This window comes from Carica papaya, chromosome 9, assembly GCF_054855325.1.
Source record: "Carica papaya isolate Zhongbai chromosome 9, ASM5485532v1, whole genome shotgun sequence".
NCBI classification, from domain to species: Eukaryota; Viridiplantae; Streptophyta; class Magnoliopsida; order Brassicales; family Caricaceae; genus Carica; species Carica papaya.
Window position 1 is genome coordinate 30,643,463 of NC_142317.1, and position 19,041 is coordinate 30,662,503.

General features: G+C 38.0%; 1 protein-coding gene across 4 annotated transcripts in view; it reads left to right on the forward strand.

The window, feature by feature from the left end:
* The window catches only part of CSTF77 (Tetratricopeptide repeat (TPR)-like superfamily protein), a 62,506-nt gene extending 44,271 nt beyond the window's left edge, over positions 1-18,235 (forward strand). For 3 of the 4 annotated variants that reach the window (XM_022036151.2, XM_022036150.2, XM_088210656.1), the window contains 3 exons: positions 15,704-15,874; positions 16,792-17,013; positions 17,925-18,235. In XM_022036151.2, coding sequence (XP_021891843.1) covers positions 15,704-15,874; positions 16,792-17,013; positions 17,925-18,088 — 557 coding nt within the window. In that variant the 3' untranslated portion in view covers positions 18,089-18,235. The remainder of the gene's footprint in view (positions 1-15,703; positions 15,875-16,791; positions 17,014-17,924) is intronic. The other variant, XM_022036152.2, reaches the window with a different exon arrangement.
* The last annotated feature ends 806 nt before the right edge of the window (positions 18,236-19,041 follow it).

The window sequence follows — 19,041 nt, forward strand, 5'->3', positions numbered from 1 at the left end:
ATACCCAATCATCTATTTCAAAACTTCTCTCACTTTGATGATTATCTGCATATTGCTTGATTATGACTTATTTTTGTAAGAGCTGTTGTCGTATGGTTCTGTTGGCCTCTTCACGTTTCGTTAGGACCATCTCTATGAAGGGTAATGCAGAGTCAAATTCTATAGAGTTGGAGAAATGTGGGGGTGGGTATCCTTAGAGTTCTTGGAAATGTGTCATCTTCAAGCTTGAATGGTACAAAGTGTTATACCACCATTCAACAGTAGCTAACCATTTGACCCAAGTCTTCGATTGTTGGTTAGCCATGTATCATAAGTACATTTTCAGACACAGATTGAGTCTGTCTGTTTATCCATCAGTCTGGAGGTGATATGCAGTACTAAAGAGCAAATTTGTTCTTACTGTCTTCATTAGTTCCTTCCAGAATAAACTGGTAAATATTTTATCTTGATTAGTTACTATGACCTGTGGAGCCCGTGTATCTTGTGTACTGTCTCCATGAAACTTCGGGCTACTCCGAGTACAATGAAGGGATCTCGTAAGGGAATGAAATGCCATACTTGGTGAAACGGTCCACTACAACTAATATAGCGTCCTTGCCTAATGACTTGGGCGATTGTTCAATGAAGTCTATGGATATGTGGGTCCAAGTGTGTGGTGGAACAAGGAGTGATTGCAGTAATTTAGGAGTGGGAACTCGCTCTGTTTTGCAGCGTTGACAGATATCGCATTGTTGGACCCATTGTAAAATTTGTTTCTTCATATTAGGCCAACAGAAATGTTGTTTGACTCTCTCATAAGTAGCTCGAACTCCAGAGTGACCCCTTACTGCTAAATTGTGGCACTGGTAAAGCAGTTGGTTGCGAAGTTCCTTTTTATCGTCTATGACCAACCTCCCTTTGTATCTCAATATCCCTGTTGTAGGGAAAATGGCGGTCTGCTGTTATGAGAAACCATTAGTTCTGATAGCAGTTGTTGGATGAAGGGATCCTTGGAGTAATTGTCACTTAATTCCACCATTCAGGCAGGCATGGGTGTGGAGAGGGTGTATAAGATTTTTGCTTTAGAGTCAGGGGCATCCCTCCTTGGAAGAGCATCTGCTACTTTGTTGGACGACCCTTGTTTGTATTGGATTGTGTAATTTAGACGTAATACCTTCAAAATACCCTTTGGTTGTACTATAGAGGAGATTCTTTAATCTAACAAGTATTTTAAATTGCGCTGATATGTTCTGATGACGAATGAGGTTCCTTCTAAATAGTGCCGCCATTGTCTTACGGCATAGAGAATGACTATCAGTTCTTTTTCATAGACTGACTTTGTTTGATTATTAGGACTGAGGGTCTTGCTTATGAAAGCTATAGGTTGGTTTTCTTGTATCAGGATTGCTCCAATTTCCTTATTACTTGCATCTGTCTCAATAGTAAAGGGATCTCTAAATTGGGGCAGTCGTAAGACCTGGCTTGAAGTCATAGCTGTCTTTAACGACTAAAAAGTTTGCTCTGCTTCTAGATTCCCATTCAAAGGCACCCTTTTTCAACAACTTGGTGAGAGGTTGGGCTATGATTCCGTAATTTTGTATAAACTTGCAGTAGTATCCTGTTAAGCTCAGAAAACCTTTAAGAGCCTTAATCATCCGAGGAGTGAGCCAGTTGACCATAGCTTCAATCTTTCGCAGGTCTGTTTCTACCTCTCAGCCCGAGATGATATGCTCTAGATACTCCACCTCTGTCTGAAAGAAACAACACTTGGATTACTTTGTATATAACCTGTTATCTCAGAGTGTTTTTAGAATTTCGTTCAGATGGATAAGGTGCTTCTGCTTAGTGGTACTGTAAACTAAGATGTCATCAAAGAAGACCAATACAAACTTTTGGAAAAAAACCTTGAATATGTGATTCATGAGAGCCTGAAAGGTAGCGGGGACATTGGTCAAGCTGAAAGGCATCACTGTAAATTCATAATGACCCTAGTGTGTTCTAAAAGCTGTCTTGTGGATGTTTTCCTTCTTGAACTTGATCTGATGATATTCTGCCGTAAAATTAATTTTAGAGAAGATAGGTGCTCCATATAATTCATCAATAAGATCGTCAATGATGGGTATGAGAAACTTATCTTTTACGCTCAGATGGTTTAGTTCTCTATAGTCCACGGAAAACCTCCACGTACTATCTTTCTTTTTGACTAGTAGTACCGATGAAGAGCATGGGCAACGACTGGGGCGTATTAAAGAGTCCTTCAGCATTTATTGTATCTGCTTTTCTATTTCGTTCTTTTGATTGAACGAATACCTGTAGGGTCGAATATTCACGGCAGCATCATGTTTGGACAAGGTGCTTACATGCCGAAGGCTCTGGCTGATGGCAACCCCTGGGGTTCCTGAAAGACATCCTGATAATGTCTAAGTAGTGCTTCTAGTGTTGGGTTGGGCATCTCAGAAGTAAGTACCTTCTCTTAAACTTCCATTATTAGAAATACTGTTCTACCTTCGATTGTTTGCTTATGCTTGGTCCATTGTTTCGCCTTTATTTCTCTTGCGTCGGATACTTCGCAAAAGTCACAATTCTGTGATGATATTTATAAATTTTCATAATTGAATCGTACCTTTGCATGGAGGAAGTCAAACATCATTGAGCCAAATTGCTTCATCTAGTCGACTCCTAATATCATGTCATACCCTTCTAGTGAGATGATGCGGAAATTATAGGTGAACTTGCAGCCTTGCATGGTCCACATCACATCTGGGCATTCAAGGTGACCAGATATCTTTTGTCCGTTGGTGACCATAACTGTTAGGGTTTTACTGCTGACCACCTAATTCATGATCCATGTAGAAGTTCCTTCATTTAGGAAGGAATGTGAGCTCCCACTATCCAGTAGGACCAATACATCATGACTTAACAATTTTTCTCGTATTTTCAGGGTGCTCCCTGTGGTGACCCCTTCTATTGCTTGTAAGGACAGAGTGCTAGTAAGGTCATCGCCAACCACTTTAGCTTCCTTAAAGGTTTTATTCTCCAGAGTCTCTTCTGGCATGATCTCATCCACTACCATGATTGCTTTGTTGGAGCATCGGTGTCTTAGAAAATACTTATCTCCACATTTGTAATAGGTTGTTGATCTTTTAGGATCTGCTTCCTTCCCTGTGCCCCTGAAAGATCTATCATGGTATCGGTTTCTTTCTGATGAGGGAGTTTCATAACTAAGAAGATAGGGATTGCAGAGCTCTATAACTAATTGTTCTTGCAATAAGGCTTGTTCGAATGTTTGGTTGAGTGTTTGTGGCTTTAGTATCTTTATCATGGGTTGCAGCTGTGGCCTGAGGCCACTGATAAAAGTGGATATAAAAAATCTCTTTGAAAGCGTAAGATTATCTGCATCCATAAGAGAATGTTAGTATTCAAAATTTTCAACAAATTCGAGAACGGTAACTATTTGGTATAAATTGGTGAACTCTTCTATAAAATTTTTTCGGGAAGGTCCTCCAAATCGTTAGCATAGTTCTTCTATGAAATATTCCCAATATAGGGTGATAAACTTCGCTAGCCATCTACAATATAGGGATGCAATCTGAACTTTTTGTTCATCGGGAGTGATGTGGACCATGAAATACGTTTCACAATGCCAAACCCATCCGTGCAGGTTTCCTCCTTCAAAAAGTGGAATTTCCACCTTAACGAGTGCGTATGTAACGCCCAAACAATTTGGGCATTTTTGTTATTATTTTATTAATTTTATTTATTTAGTTTAATTTAAAAAAAAAAAAAAGAGCGCCACGTCAGCGGCCCAGTCAGCAGCCCTGGCCAACCAGGACCTGCCGCATGGCAAGACCACGTCGACCTAGGAATGGGCCACGTGGGCGATCCGCGTGCGCGCGATCGGACGGCCCAGATGCGTCCCCGTGCGCACGGACGGCATAGATCAAGCGTGCGCACGGACGACCTAGATACAATCGCACGGACGGCCCAGATGCACGCGCACGGACGGCCCAGATTCAATCAAAAACGGACGGCCCAGATTTAATCAAAATGGACGGCTGAGATCAAAAGGTAAAAGGGTATAAATAGAACCCCCACACCTGACCACAAAAACCCTAGCCGCCTGCCCTCGCCGGAGAAGACGAACCAGACGCCGGAGGAGCCGGCCGCCGCCACCCGCCGCCGCACCGGGGAGTTTTCCGACCGCCGATCGAGATAAATTTCATACCCCCGATTCGTTTTTCCACGCTGAGTTCCCCTGTGGCAAAATCGGAGTCAAAATTCCGGCCAAACAGCCGGAAAACACGGCCGAAACCCAGCGGCGCCGCCGCGCCCCTCAGTTTTTACCTCCGATGAGGCCCTTCCCGGCCTCCGTTTGATGCAATTTTTATATCACCGTGATCACCATTCTTTTCTCTACAGGTTGATCGGAGCCGGATCACCAAAACACGAACCTCGCCGGCGAGCCGCTACACCCGAGAGCACCGCCGCCGGTAAGCTTCGGTTTTCGTAATTTTTTGGCCCCCCGAGGGCCCTAGGGTTGTTTTATCACTGGGACCGATGTAAGTGTGGCCGAATTCGGCCGAAAACGGCCAACCGCCGGAGCACGGCGGAGCCGCCATGTCGGAATTGCGATATTGGCCGAAAGGGGCCCTGGGTCTAATTTGGAATTTTTTGGAACACGTGCAGGTACCAGTAGTGCGTTTCAGTTCTCCGGAAAAATTTCAGGAAAAATTAGGGACAGCCTGTAGGCGCAATGTGGAGCCGTGTTCGGACCCCGAAACGAGTAAGGACCCCTCACTCTATTTCCTATCACGGTATTAAAGTTCAAAAATGATAAAACGGTATTTCTTGAATCAACGAATGTGTGAAATTGCTTAAGGTCGCTAATGGAGCCCGAGTCTAGTGTGTTTGTCGGTTAACTGTTATTTGACCTATTTTACAGTTTTAAATGCAGTATGAGGTCTGATGTTTTCATTTCATAGTTTCGTGTGCATATTTTACTGTTTTATTGATTATGGGTTGAATGACTGAGAAACCGATGCTGTATGTTGTCTTGTTTGGCATAAATTACTGTTTTGCTTGTTTGTGTGTGAATTAATGATGCTGACTGAGGAAAATGGGAATGAAAAGTTATGTAAATTGATAATTGTATAATATGATCAGCCTGACTAGATATCCTGGGAGATGGTGGAAGGACCGGGTCCGTAGGGAACCCTACCGGGATTGTGGTCTCTCATACCGGACGGGGTATGGAGACCCTATGTGTTTTGACGCCCATACCGGACGAGGTACGGGGACGGCCCGTTTCACCCTCATACCGGACGGGGTATTGAGGTTTATAGTTTTGGCGCCCATACCGGACGGGGTATGGGGACGGCCCTGGAATCTGATTACAAGTGTTTAAGGGTTCACGGGTAGTGGGACCCCTATGGATCCTCATGGATACTAGTAGGCTGATAAAAGAGGAAAAATATGTTGTGTAATGATTGAATTACAAAATGCGTGATAAGTATTATGTCATACAGTTTATATGATTTCATGATGATGATAATGTTATTGCTTTCGTATATTGTTTTTATTAATTTCACCGAGATAAGTGGATGGTAAAAGTTTTATTATTGATAAAAGGATTTGTTGTAAATTATGCTCCATTGGTCTTTTTGTGTTTTCTACCCACCTTTACCTCCGTGACGGTGAGATATCGTGATGTCTTTACTGGGGTAGTGTAGCTCATTTCTTATTTAATCATTTCAGATCAGGAAGACATTGTTCCAGAGCCCGTTCCGCAGGAAGATGACGAAGGGGACGCATAAAGACTCCATAGTCATATTCATAGCTTTTACTTTCGAGTTTCTCTTTTAGTTAGTTTGATCTTTTATATTTTGAGCACGTTTTTGGTTTTAGTGTAAGGGATGTTAATCGAAATTTTGACTTTGCTTTCGCATTTGACATTTTTTAATACACATATTTCATTTTAAATTTACGGGGCCGTTACAGCGTAAATGGGAGGCGGGCCGGTTCGGTGCGCGATTGCATGATCAAGTGCGATCCATCAGCTCAAATGGGTGATTTTTAGGTAGGTCGGTTCGGATCGGTTCTGGGATGGGTTGGGTCGAGACGGAGTAATTTAGGCTAGTTTGGCCGGGTTCGTCGTGATCCGGTCCGCTGTATGGTTGGTTCCGGATCAAGGCAACAGGATCGGCTGTAAAAGAGACTCTAAGCCCTTATTTTCCTGCATCTGCGCCGTACAGGAAAGGAAGAAGGCCTCCACCCGAATGGGTCTCAACTTCCTTGTTGTGCGAGTTTCTTTTGGCTTGGTCGATAGTTCTGCCTCGGAGCAGCTCGAGTATCATGCTGAACTGTCTGCATGATTCATCCATGAATGCTGATAGCTTTAAATTGACTTCTTTTACAGTAAGTAATTCGGGATTTTCTGGTTCGATCATCGGGGCCTTCGCCTTTGACCGTGTTCGAGTGGCGATACTAGCGTATGATTCGGTCAGTTTTGGCTCTAATACCATCTCGTCAGAAGCTTTAGGCATGGCTCTAATCTTGTGAAAATTTAATGGAGAAGAAGAAGAGAAAACATAGAAGATGAAGAACGAATAAGGAAGAAAATAGTAGACCTTTTTTATTGATTTTTGATGTGTCTACAATCGATGAAATAGACCATTTTTATAGGCATAAATACATTAAATAAATTCCTTATTCAAGGCGGAATCAAGCTTGCTGGAGTTTCGCGGCTGGAATCGCATGATGATGATGATCGGCGTCATCTACGAGAGGGATTTGGAAAGGAAAGGCGTCGACTGTGGAGTCTTGTTAGGGTTGGTCAACTCTAATTCCAGTTGTTCTTCATTTTTCCTGTTCTGCCATTTTGTGTGCATATTTTCTTTCTTGTCATTCTTTTTGTAATAAACCCTAAGGGGTTTTCTGACACACAGCTTATTGTTTTCTGTTTTTATTTTCTTTAAAAATGAAAATAGGATACAAAATGTGTTTGGTTGTCAGAAAATTCTGTGACAATGAAAACGACAATATTAGAAAAACTTTAGGACAAAAGAAGTTGTTTTTGATGTTTTCATTATTTTATATCTAGAAGAAAATTTTCCAATTTAAACTACCAAACATGTTTTCTAAAATTGTTTTTGTTTTGGTTTTCTTAAATAAAAAATTCTTTCATTTTTGTTTTTTGAAATGGAAACTAAAATTTTTTTTCTTAAGAACCGAATCCAGTCTTAGTTTTTATAGATTATAATTTTTAATATTATAGATTATAATTTTTAATATTATGACTTATACTTAATGCGTTTTACATATTTATATAGCCATAAAATTCTATAGAAATAAAAAGGAAACATTATAATACTAACTCATGTATATTTTGGACCATACTACATAAAATCCTAAAAGGAAATCGAACTAAATCCAAGAACCCTCTGTTGTATGAAGTAATAGATCCGATGAAGAAATCTTGAAGTAAAGAAATTCTATATGCAAAAGAATTTGTCTTAAATTTTTTTAAATAAACTTAGAATTATGTTTCTCTTAGATTTGGAATTTATTGTAAAAGGTAGGAATCTAATATTATAACTTAGTAGTATTAGGATTTTATTTATACAATTTCTTTTTGAAGTGTCCTCTTCTCTAAAATAGTTATTTTTACTTTCCTCATGGAATTTCAAGTTATAATTAAATGAGAATTAAATTGACATCCTGCAGATACCTTTTTGATTTCGTTTATGTGACAACTATTGTTCAATATAAAAATCAAAAGAATTTTATCAATAGACATGTTTTTGAATCATTGTATGATGCCATTATGATTTTATGATGTAGTCGAACCTCAATCTTAGATGTGGTGCTTAAGGGATCCAAAGCAGGATCCTCAATATTCTTCTATTATTTTTCTATTTGTTAAACCTAAATTCTCGATTTTTTTTTTTTAAAATAAAAACAGTATAAAATTAATATCAACAATGGTACCAAGGGGGTACCACCCGTACACAAGATATTTACATATCAATTAATAGATCAATAATATTCCCGAAATCTTCCAGCCTATTAATTTCAGAATTCAAAACCAGGGAACTAAAAATATGAATCCATCTATTCCTAATATTAACAAACTCCCAAATGCTCTGGTATTCCTTTCCTTCCAAAATATAGATAAAGAAATAAGAAGAAAATAAGTTTTCTTTTTACATAAGCATGCCCAAGCCCACAGCTCATCCCTCACCGGCCCCGCAATCACCCAATTGATTCCTAGAAGACCGTACAACATAGACTAGATGCTATAGACCATCGGACACCATAGCAGTACGTGGTTACATGATTCCGCATCCAACTTGCATAAAAAGCAGCAATTGACCAGAATTTTGCCCCTCCGCATCAGCTTGTCGATAGTTGGGATGCATTCTCTACTTGCTTCCCAAGCAAAAAAAGTTATTCTTGGGGGAGCTTTCGTCTTCCAAATCTGTTTAACCAAAAAAATTAATAGTTTCACATCCTTCCCCCTAGTCAAATGCCTGTAGAAGGACTTGACAGAGTAATCCCTTTGTTTCCTTAGTTTCCGCACCAACTGATTTCTGTGATCATTTAACTGAATCTGGGATAAAAGGAATAGTAAGGTGTCGTACTCTTCGATTTTCTAATCATTGAGATTTTTTGTGATGTTCACAATCCATCCCCCACTCCCACTCACCACCGAGTAACCCTCCTCAACCATTGTGTTTTTCGATGATGCAATGGTGAATATCCTTGGAAACTAATATGTCTTTTTCAATTTACTGATCAGGAATAGCAAGGCTCTATTCTTAGAAGTCATATCTGTACAATATCTATGTTCAACTTGTTGAATTAGTTACCAATTTTTCCTTATCAGTTTGTAGCACATCAACTCTTCCTTGTTGAATTTACCCAAATCCCTAACCATTTAGAAAAAGTCGAGAAAAAATTAGGGCACATACTCAGAGCATCGATGGAGAATTGTCAGAAACATGTCACTAATGCCGACAACTTTGCACCTTCCTCACATCATTATCTCTCCATCATCAAAGCCACAATGTCAAACACAAACCACCAATCTATCATTGCCACCCTCCAATTATCTGTTGACCAGTTACTCAACATTCATTGGTGGTAGGAGCCTGATGACTGGACTGAACTCTCACATAGCTTGTGAGTGGGCTTTGTCAATATCTAACATGTTTTAATGGGTTCAACACGACTTGGCCTATCTAGTTCTCTATTTTGCCATCATCAAAACTGGTTCGCCAATTTAGATTAATTTCCAAGTGCTTTAATGCACCCTCTTTGTCTTTGTAGTCCTTTTGATCCGATATGCATGTGCTTGTTTGTTGGAAGATTTTGAATACTTGACAAATGATCACTATGATGAACAATATTTGGCAAGGTGAAATTGATTTTTGAGGTCTTTTATCTCGAGCCTTAGTTCTACATTATGCTTTGCGTTTCTTCTTTCTTCCTTTATTTCTTCAAATCAGGATTAGGGATTCCTAGAAAATGGTATCAGATTGTTGATTGTTAGTTATTCTTTCTACTCATCCACATCTCAACATCCCTCCTTTTCTATGGCCAATATCTCAACTAAAATTGATCATGCTACTCTGTGCCCAGTATCTCTCTCTCTCTCTCTCTCTCTCTCTCTCTCTCCCTCGACCTTCTCATGTTATCATCTTTCTGCTCATTCTCTCTGATTTTACTTCCACCATTTTTTCATCGTCTCCTCTAATATAAATTTTGATCGAACATGGGATGATTGGAGGAGGAATCTTGTTGAGTCTCAAATAGTGGGAGAGCTTCAATGGGAGTAGGATGATCTACAAGAGAGTCGACTTCGGTTGGTCCTAATGTTGAAAATGATGAGCTGCAAATTTTTCCCTCTATCTGTACCTGTTTCACCAAAAGTGAGACTTCCATCATCTTGGTATGACAGTGCTTCTTCAATCATTTATTCTTCTTTTTCTTCATTTAGGAGAGCTCCACTAGGCCCAACAATGTCTCTCTTGCTCTGCCTAACATGAACCTTCCATCAACTTGGTCCAAGGATGCTTCTTCAATATGGATTCTTTTTCTTCTTTTGGGACAACTTCACCAGGCATGAGTTTCCAGCATCATATTTGGGAACAATTCCTTTTCCACAGCTTTCACTTGCAGAAGGCCGTCCCTTGTCTTTAGCTTCGGTAGCAGTTTTTCCTACTGGAGTCCTTCCTCTTGTTGAAAACAATAAGAATTTTATGCTTTGAGGTTAGTGTAAATCCATGAAGGTTGACAAATTTGGAGTTGATAGTCACCCAAGCATATGAAGTTTTATAAAAATGTAGAGTGCTTGAATGAACACCAAACTATTAGGAGATATTCCTCTAGCAAGTGATTCTTTTGAGAAGGGTGTATGCAAGGTGGTTGTGAAAAACTAACAAAGGTTATTGGTCTAGAAGTCCTAATGGTGGTGAAAGTTTTGGTCGAGAATTGTTGTTTCTTTTGGAATCAAATGGGCTACATGTCCGAGAGTACTAGAATACTCCCAATTGACGATTATGTAAATGAAGTCCCTCCAAATGTTTCCAACTTAAAGGTATTATATTTAGATAAAAGCAGAAGATATATTAGAAAAAAGAGAAATAATACAATGCAAAACCAGAAAATAAGGATCTCCTCAAAGCATCATGAAAACCTGAAGAAAAAGTAGATACAAAGTGCTTCCACCCTCTGAGCTATTTATAATAGCTTCCTGATTCCTATGGAGTACTAATGTTATGATAGTATTCATGTGCTTTAACCCATAGGGTTACCAAGAAAGTGGCCCTTTTCCTACTAAAGAATGATGTATAATAGTCATTAAAAATCTGGTGATTCCAAGATATCCATAAACACCATAGCCCAAGGAATAAAGCCCTTCTCCAGAGAAGCTTTACATTGTTCTGCACCCCATCCTGGCAAATAGAAGAATAAAGATGATTGTCCACATTTGGTGAGGTAACCTTTTCAATTGAAATAAATTCATCAATTTTGTCCGAAACTTCCAAGCTGTGGTACAATGTAAAAATAGGTTAGAAAGGTTACCCTCCACTCCGAAGCACATGAAGTAAATGAATAGAGATAGGGCTCGATGTGGTCGACAAAGTTGAACCATATCATGTGTATTGAGCTTCTAGTGAATAGCAATCCATGAGAACACCTTAACCTTTAACGGAACAAGAGCTTTCTGAAATTCTTTGGCAATGTAAAATAGGCTAAAGGGGGGTCCTTAAGTGATATGGTCAACGAAAGATTTGCATGTGTTCCAGTAGGTTCAAGAACTCAAGTTCTGGTGTTGGGTTGAGAGGAAAGGTGAATAGGCTCCAACAAGTCCAATAAGGAGAGAATTTTTGGAATCTCTCTCTTGGATGGGCGAGGGTTATAGTGAAAGTTTCAAGAGGCACTTCCTTCAGCATTCAAAACAAAAGTGGAAATATGGGCATTGTGTCTACTGGATAGGTTATAAAGTCAAGGGGATTCGGTTGCCAACGGCTGGTTCCCCATCCAAGTATCTTCTAAGAACAACACTCTAGTTCCATCTCCTAAATGAAATCGTGTAAGTGGAGCAAACATGGGTTGTACCTGGGAGATGGACTTCCAAGGACGACAGTAAGTAGTGGAACTAGCAGCTATGACGTCCCAGCCATCCCTTCCATTAACACGGACGCTATTGATTACCCTATGCCAAAGAGAGTTTGGTTCACGAGAAAAGCGCAAAAGCCATTTAGCCAGTAGAAATTTATTTCTTATTTAAGATTCTCAATTCGCAATTCTCCTGGACTATTAGATTTACAACATACCTCTGCACTCATAAGATGGTTCTATTCTCCTCTCCTGTCCTGGCCCACAAAAATCTATATTCATATGACCCTCTTATCTGTCAGCAACCCCACAAGGATTCAGAATAGAGACAGAACAGTAGATAGAAATGCTAGATAGACAAGCCTAAATCAGAGTAGCCCTCCAACCTAATGAAAACAATCTCCTTTTCCAACTTTCTAATTGTCTAGCCACTCTGTTCTCCACTTCTTATCAAAAGTTTCCTCCTCGCAGGTTTTCCCTAAAGGGACACCTAAGTTGAATATGGTCCATGATAACCTATAACACCTTATGAATGCCGCTAGATGGTTTATCACCTCCTCCTCAAGGTTAAGACCAATAAACCCACTCTTATGCAGATTTATTCTCAAGCATGAAATGCTCTCAAACAAGATTGTATTATCAACAAATTATAAACGAGAAGCCTCCACCGCATCTTTTCCTACATTGATTCCTCTCACCGTGTCCCTATCCGCTCCCTTAAACAACATTCTGCTCAACACATCGACAACTATAGTAAACAAGAATGATGAGCAAGAATCCCCTTGTCTTAAACCTCTCAAGGTCTTAAACTAGTCTTGAGGTTTTTCTAGTGAATTCAACCACCTCATTAGCAATCAGTTATGCATTAGTAATTTGTCTACCATCCACGAAGGTGCTCCAATTTAGTGAAATAGTGCCATCTAAAACCTCACTAAGTCTTCGAGATAATTTTGTACACAATTGTGATAAACTGATAGGGTGATAATCAGCCACCTTTCCATACTTATCCTTTTTCTGGGACAAGTGTGATCAAGGTGGAATTCATGCTTTCACATATGTTGCCATTAAGGAAATCAAAGAATATTATTAGAAGAGGAGGATTTCGTATTATTTGCAATGGTGCTTGAATAAACTTGGAAGCTATTAAAAGGTTAAACGAATTTAATATCACAGGAGACCAAATTCAATTTCAAACAGAAGTGGAATGGGTTATTGTGTGTACTAATAAACATCCTTGAAAACAAGGATGTCTTCATGGGGAAGATAATGCCAGGATCTAAAATTAATAATTGGAGTTTACTAGAATTGGTTTTTTGTTTAGATTACTAAAAATTAGCAGAATATTAGTTGTGATTAAGTTATTTTCTAATGTATCATATATGTTCGCTGGTCTTTGGTGTTTAGCAAGGAGTATTTCCTGCGAGTGAAGGGCAGTCCGTAGATCAATGAATAATGAAGAGTCTTCATGTGAGTTTAAATGAATGGCAATATTTTCATTGTCAATAGAAAGCCTTCAACTGTCTAGTGTACAAGATCCTCTTCCAACAAATGATGATCTATAGAAACTAGTACATCTTAAAAACTTTTTAGCTTCTGGAGATAAGAGTCTTTGGACAAATCATTTTTTTGATGTTGTAGACTTCAGATTCAAGATGGAGCAGTCAGCCATGTGCAATATCATGAAAAAAGTTGTCCAATCTCCTGTCCTGTGTTACGGGGGTTAAGATTTTTTATTGGATTTAAGGAGGGTGTAAAGGATATAAAAGAAACAATGACCTGGTTCTAAGAAAGAACCATGGAATCCACTTGTTTTCATAAGGGCATCTGCATTAGGTTGTTCTTTTTCTGCATAATCAGTGATTATCAATGGGGACCATTCCTTGATACTGTCAATATTGTCAAGCATATCATATCCTTGGGAAACAGGAATGAATAAGGATTTATATGAAGAAGTTACTAAAGTTTATGGTCTAGCTAATATTATTTCTTATGTTGGAGGTGTCGATACAGAGATAGGGGCTTTTGAGAAGAATAAAAGAGAGAGGAGATGAAATGAAAGATTCTGTGATAGAACTCATTTTGGAAGGAGGAGGTATCAGCTTTGATACCATGTAAAGTTTTCAGCATAGCTTTGCTATGTAAGTTTTAATTCATTGATGATATTTATTTATACAATAGAGAGAGGTCCACCTTGAGGTGGAATTCTATGTAACAACATATAGAAGGTTGTTAAATTATGTATTCTATCAAATGTGTTCTATTTATGCATGAAGGCAGCCAAGACTCTGGAGCATCTTCTTTTATTGAGTCCTTTCTCCTCTTGTCTTTGGTGCTCAACCCTTGAGTTCCTTGGTTTGAGTTGGGTAATGCCAAGCTCCGTGGCAAAAGACATTTGGGTGTGGCAAGGTATTTGGAGTTATAGTTGCATGAAAAAATTCATCTCTCCTATTCCTCTAGTAAACTTTTGGGTTATTTCGAAGAAAAAGAAAAGAGCTTTTGAAGGCTTCGAGTCTCCCTCTAGTAGAGTTTGGGATGTAGGGCTCCAGACTCTCAGTTTTTTGTCTAAGGGGTCATCCTGATGATTTAGGTGATCTAATGAATATTTGACTAACTCGTAAATTTTTTGTATTTGGGTGGTACCTCCTTGGTGCCTTGTTAATTATTATTCTTTCATGCTTCCTCTAAAAAAATTTCTACCATCTATTTGGCTATTGTCTGGATTATCTGGAAAGGAAGAAATAGAAGAACCTTTTAGGATATTTGTTATTCTTTTGACAGAATTCAAGATGTTTGGTTCCAAACTTTTATTTGTTATTTAAGGGTCATTCACTCAATTCAGCGGAAGAATTAGAGAACACCCTTGAAATCTTTATTACCTTGTAAATTCGCAATAGAAGAAACCTGTAAATTCTATCTTTTGTATATTTCTTTTGTATTTGGGTGGCGTCAATGAATTTAATCTTGCCTTATCAAGAAAAGATGATTTGATATTTTTCAAGATCTTTAACCTACAGAGAGTTCTATAAATAGATTATGAAAATTTAAGGTAATTGGGTCTGTAGGGATTCAGCTCAAGGGTGAACATGAGACAATTTGTAGATTTTATCTTACCTATGGAGTTTCATACTCCTATTAATGGTGTCTCTTTGATATTTGGAATTTGATTAGAATTAAAAGAAAAATTGTTTTACACAATCAATCAGATTACTGAATAATCCTTGTTATACTTCCTTGCTTCACTGATCCAAATAATTAAAAGATAATGATCTTCCATCTATGAATATCTTCTTAGATGTCAATGTTTAAGAACACTATGAAATGAATATCAGCATATTCTATCCTGCTTCCTGGATTCTTCTTCCATATGATGAGTTACTAGCATCTCTCTGAACTTTTTGCTGCACTGCTCTTTCTGTCAACTGTTGCCATTTACAATAAAACTTATCCTTTCTGCAATAAATTCTGATTTGGCTTGTTTAGAACTTCTATCATATACTTTTTACTTACCTGAGCCTTCATGGTGGGATACTCATCATAGATTAGTTGTAAGCTTCAATCTAGGTGATCCTTTTCCTTAAGTTCCCAATCTATAATCTCCTTGCTTGCATCTTTCCATAAATTAATTGTGAAGATTTAGCTCTCTTGTCAGAAGTCTTTTCGATGTACCACACTCGGATTTCTCACAGAACAGCGGATGGAGTGAGTTGAAGCTTAATCAAAGCCATTTTCATCATAATATTTGTATTGATTGGTAATTGGTTATATTTTTATTGATTGGTAATTGGTTATATTCTTTATTGATTGGTAATTGGCTATATTTTGGTATTTTATGGTCGGTTGTGTTTTAGGGTTGATATAAGGAAGAGAAATATCTCTCATTTTGGTGATTTCACTAGGATTGAGAATTAGTACTTCTCTATTTAAATATAAAGGAGACGAAAGGTGCTTAGTTTAGAATTCGAGTTTCTTGAGTTGTCTGAAGGACAAGGATAATGGATTGTTTTAACTTCTCAATCATGGATGATGATCTTATTGGATTTTTAGGTTTATTTTAGCATACGTCGTTCTTCACTGCTCAGTGCGTGGAAATGTTTGACTGTAGGACCTGCAATGCCTCCAAGCACCATGGCTCCTGGAATTGCTGCTTCCAGCACCTTTTCTAATACCACGGTGGCAATAGGGAATGATAAATCAACCCATACGGTTGATGATATACTGAAAGCGGCACCACCTGCATTGGTAGCATTTTTAGGAAACTTGCCTATTGTTGATGGTAATCTCTCAGACTTGTGTTCAGTTTTACTTGATATCATTTCAACATTATTTGATTTAGTTATTATAATGCTTTTCCGTCAGTAAACTTAATTAACAAGGAAATTGGACACAATGTACATATGATAAATTCCGAGTAAACATATTCTTACTGTTGATATGATCATGTGGAAATAAATGGAGGCATTCTTTTACAAGAAAATTACTGCTCAAAGGGTACCAAGGAGGTACCCGATACAAAATTTGTTACAGGGATATGTACTAAATCAGCACAGGAGGGGGGAACTTGTAAAAGAAAGAGTACTGTGTTTGTCCATGTATCTAGGATCAAAGCTTGGAGCTTGCTCCGCCAAAGCCCTGGTATTCCTCTTGCTCGAAAGAAGAAAAATTCTTTTTAGATGGAAACAAAAAAGAAAAATATAAGTAAAGGAAATATGTAGCTCTTTCAATCTCTTTGAATCCCAGCACGCTTGCAACTCCATTAGAATCAAATGACCAACAAGTGAAGAGACATCAAGGTAAGTTCCGTTTCGACTAGTTCATGAGGACCAGAAAAAAAAAAGATGGTTGACAAATTCAATGTCTTCCCAATAATCATATCCCATCCATTCTTAGCTTTTGCTGCCAAAAGTTGTCTTCTAGACATCACTCACAACCAAATGATGTTACCTTTGCTGGCACACTCTTAATGGAACATATTTTCTTGTGATAGTATCAGTGTCCTATATACCCAAATTTATATGGAACATATTTTTTTGTCATATCTGTTCGAAAAAAAATGAATAAGAATGCAGCTCAACATGCAATATTCTCCTAGTGGTAAAATTGTGTCATTCAAATGAATGATTTGCTATTTTGCTGTCCCTGAATGATGTTTTGTCCTCGTTTTTAATGTTTATGGTGCCGTAACCTTTTCAGGTCCGACACCAAATGTGGATATTGTATTATCAATTTGTTTACAGAGCAACATTCCATTAGGACAGATTGGTAAGTCAACTACTACAGCAGCTCAAACGCCAGCAGGTCCAGCTCCTAGTTCAAGTGACCTCTCTGGTTCAACAAGGTCTCATCCAATTCCAAGTGCCTCATCTTTCAAACCAACAAGGGACAGGCAATCCGGAAAAAGAAAAGATCTAGTCAGTAAGTTTATCATTCTTAGCAGATATGATTTGTACTGATGGATTCATTTTAAGAAATACTAAATGTGGTTTTAAGCTTTGCTTCCTAAGACCTATATCCAATATAAAAAGGGCATTTTTCAAACCCAAAATGTTTTAATTCCAAGTGCCTCATCTTTCAAACCAACAAGGGACAGGCAATCCGGAAAAAGAAAAGATCTAGTCAGTAAGTTTATCATTCTTAGCAGATATGATTTGTGCTGATGGATTCATTTTAAGAAATACTAAATGCGGTTTTAAGCTTTGCTTCCTAAGAACTATATCCAATATAAAAAGAGCATTTTTCAAACGCAAAATGTATTAATTCCAAGTGCCTCATCTTTCAAACTAACAAGGGACAGGCAATCCGGAAAAAGAAAAGATCTAGTCAGTAGGTTTATTATTCTTAGCAGATATGATTTGTGCTGATGGATTCATTTTAGAAATACTAAATGTGGTTTTAAGCTTTGCTTCCTAAGAACTATATCCAATATAAAAAGAGCATTTTTCAAACCCAAAATGTGTTTGGCATAAATTGACAATTTATTTCATTGTTTGAAGGGCATCACATGATTCAGCTCTGACTAGCTAGGCGTCAAAACAGTATTTCAACTTAAAGTTGTTCGTTTCATCAGATATTTATGCATTGATGCAATTTTATTTTCGCTTGACATTGTATATGAACCTTTTGATTGCAGTTTTTAATTGCCAACCAGGTGCTAGTATCTTGCCACTTTGATCATCTAATTGTTAATAACTATTCGATGTACTTATGAGATTGCGGTAAAAGTAAACAAATTTTCAGGAATTTGCAACTGGAAATATTAATTTCTCTTTTGTCTTGAATTTTGAGTTATACACTATATTAAGTGATGGTCCTATTGTCATTGACAGGGCAAGAAGAGGATGAAACTACGACTGTTCAGAGCCAGCCGTTACCGAGAGATGTATTCAGAATACGGCAAATTCAGAAAGCCCGAGGAGTTTCTTCTTCACAGACAGGGTCAGCCTCATACGGCAGCGCGGTTTCTGGCGATCTGTCTGGTAGCACCAGTTAGTGCATTTTTTTCTCTAACAATAGCAGATGAACTTGCTATATTAGGAATTTTTTCTTATAAAATTGAAGCAACTCTATTGATATCCATGTATGTTAGTTCATATTCAACTCAATCATAAATCTTATAAAACAATTCATTTCAAATTAATCGATTCAGAAGAAAAAAAAAAGGTTCGGAATTAGGGTGGAAGAGAAAATGCATCCTAAGTAAAGCTGAACTGACAAAATTTTATCAGAAAAACAAGAAGTAAATAGAATATAACTAAATAAATTAGGGCCCGTTTGGATTGATTTATATGTCGAGAAAACACTTTTAAGCTCATTGTAAATGGCTTTAACTGTTTAATTTATGTAGTTAAGTTTAAATTATGTTCTGTTTACTTTTCTGCGATTTGCTTTGGCTCTTATTCTTGTAAAAGAGTAGTCTTAAGATCTTATTGGAACTTGTTAATGGTTTTTTGCTAAGATATATGGCTTTCATGACATGGCATTTCTGCTAAAGAACTAATGACTTCAACTCTTAGTCCGCAGTGAAACAAATTTGCCAAGGAGTTTTCACTTGGACACCCACTGCTTTGTATATTTGTCTGTCTCATGTTAAGCACTTTAAGTCAATGGAAGTTAGGGATAGGGATATCAATGGGTCAGGTTTTATAAAAACTCTAACTCTGAATTAACTTTTAATACAAAAAATCGTAATCCAAATTGAGTTTCATACGGATTTACTCATTTAATTTATTTTCAGTCTAATGGGTTTTTGGTGAAATTCGGGTCTGACTTAAACGAGTTTGCCAAAACATAAAAAGGCTGAGATGAAAGACTTACTAGGCTGGAAGAGTTGACGTGGAAGAAGATATGCAAAGACTAGAAACAGATGCAGTGGATATTAAGAGATTGGAGGGAGAGGAAGACATGAAGTAGATGCTGGGAGACTGGTAGAGGAAGATGAGACAA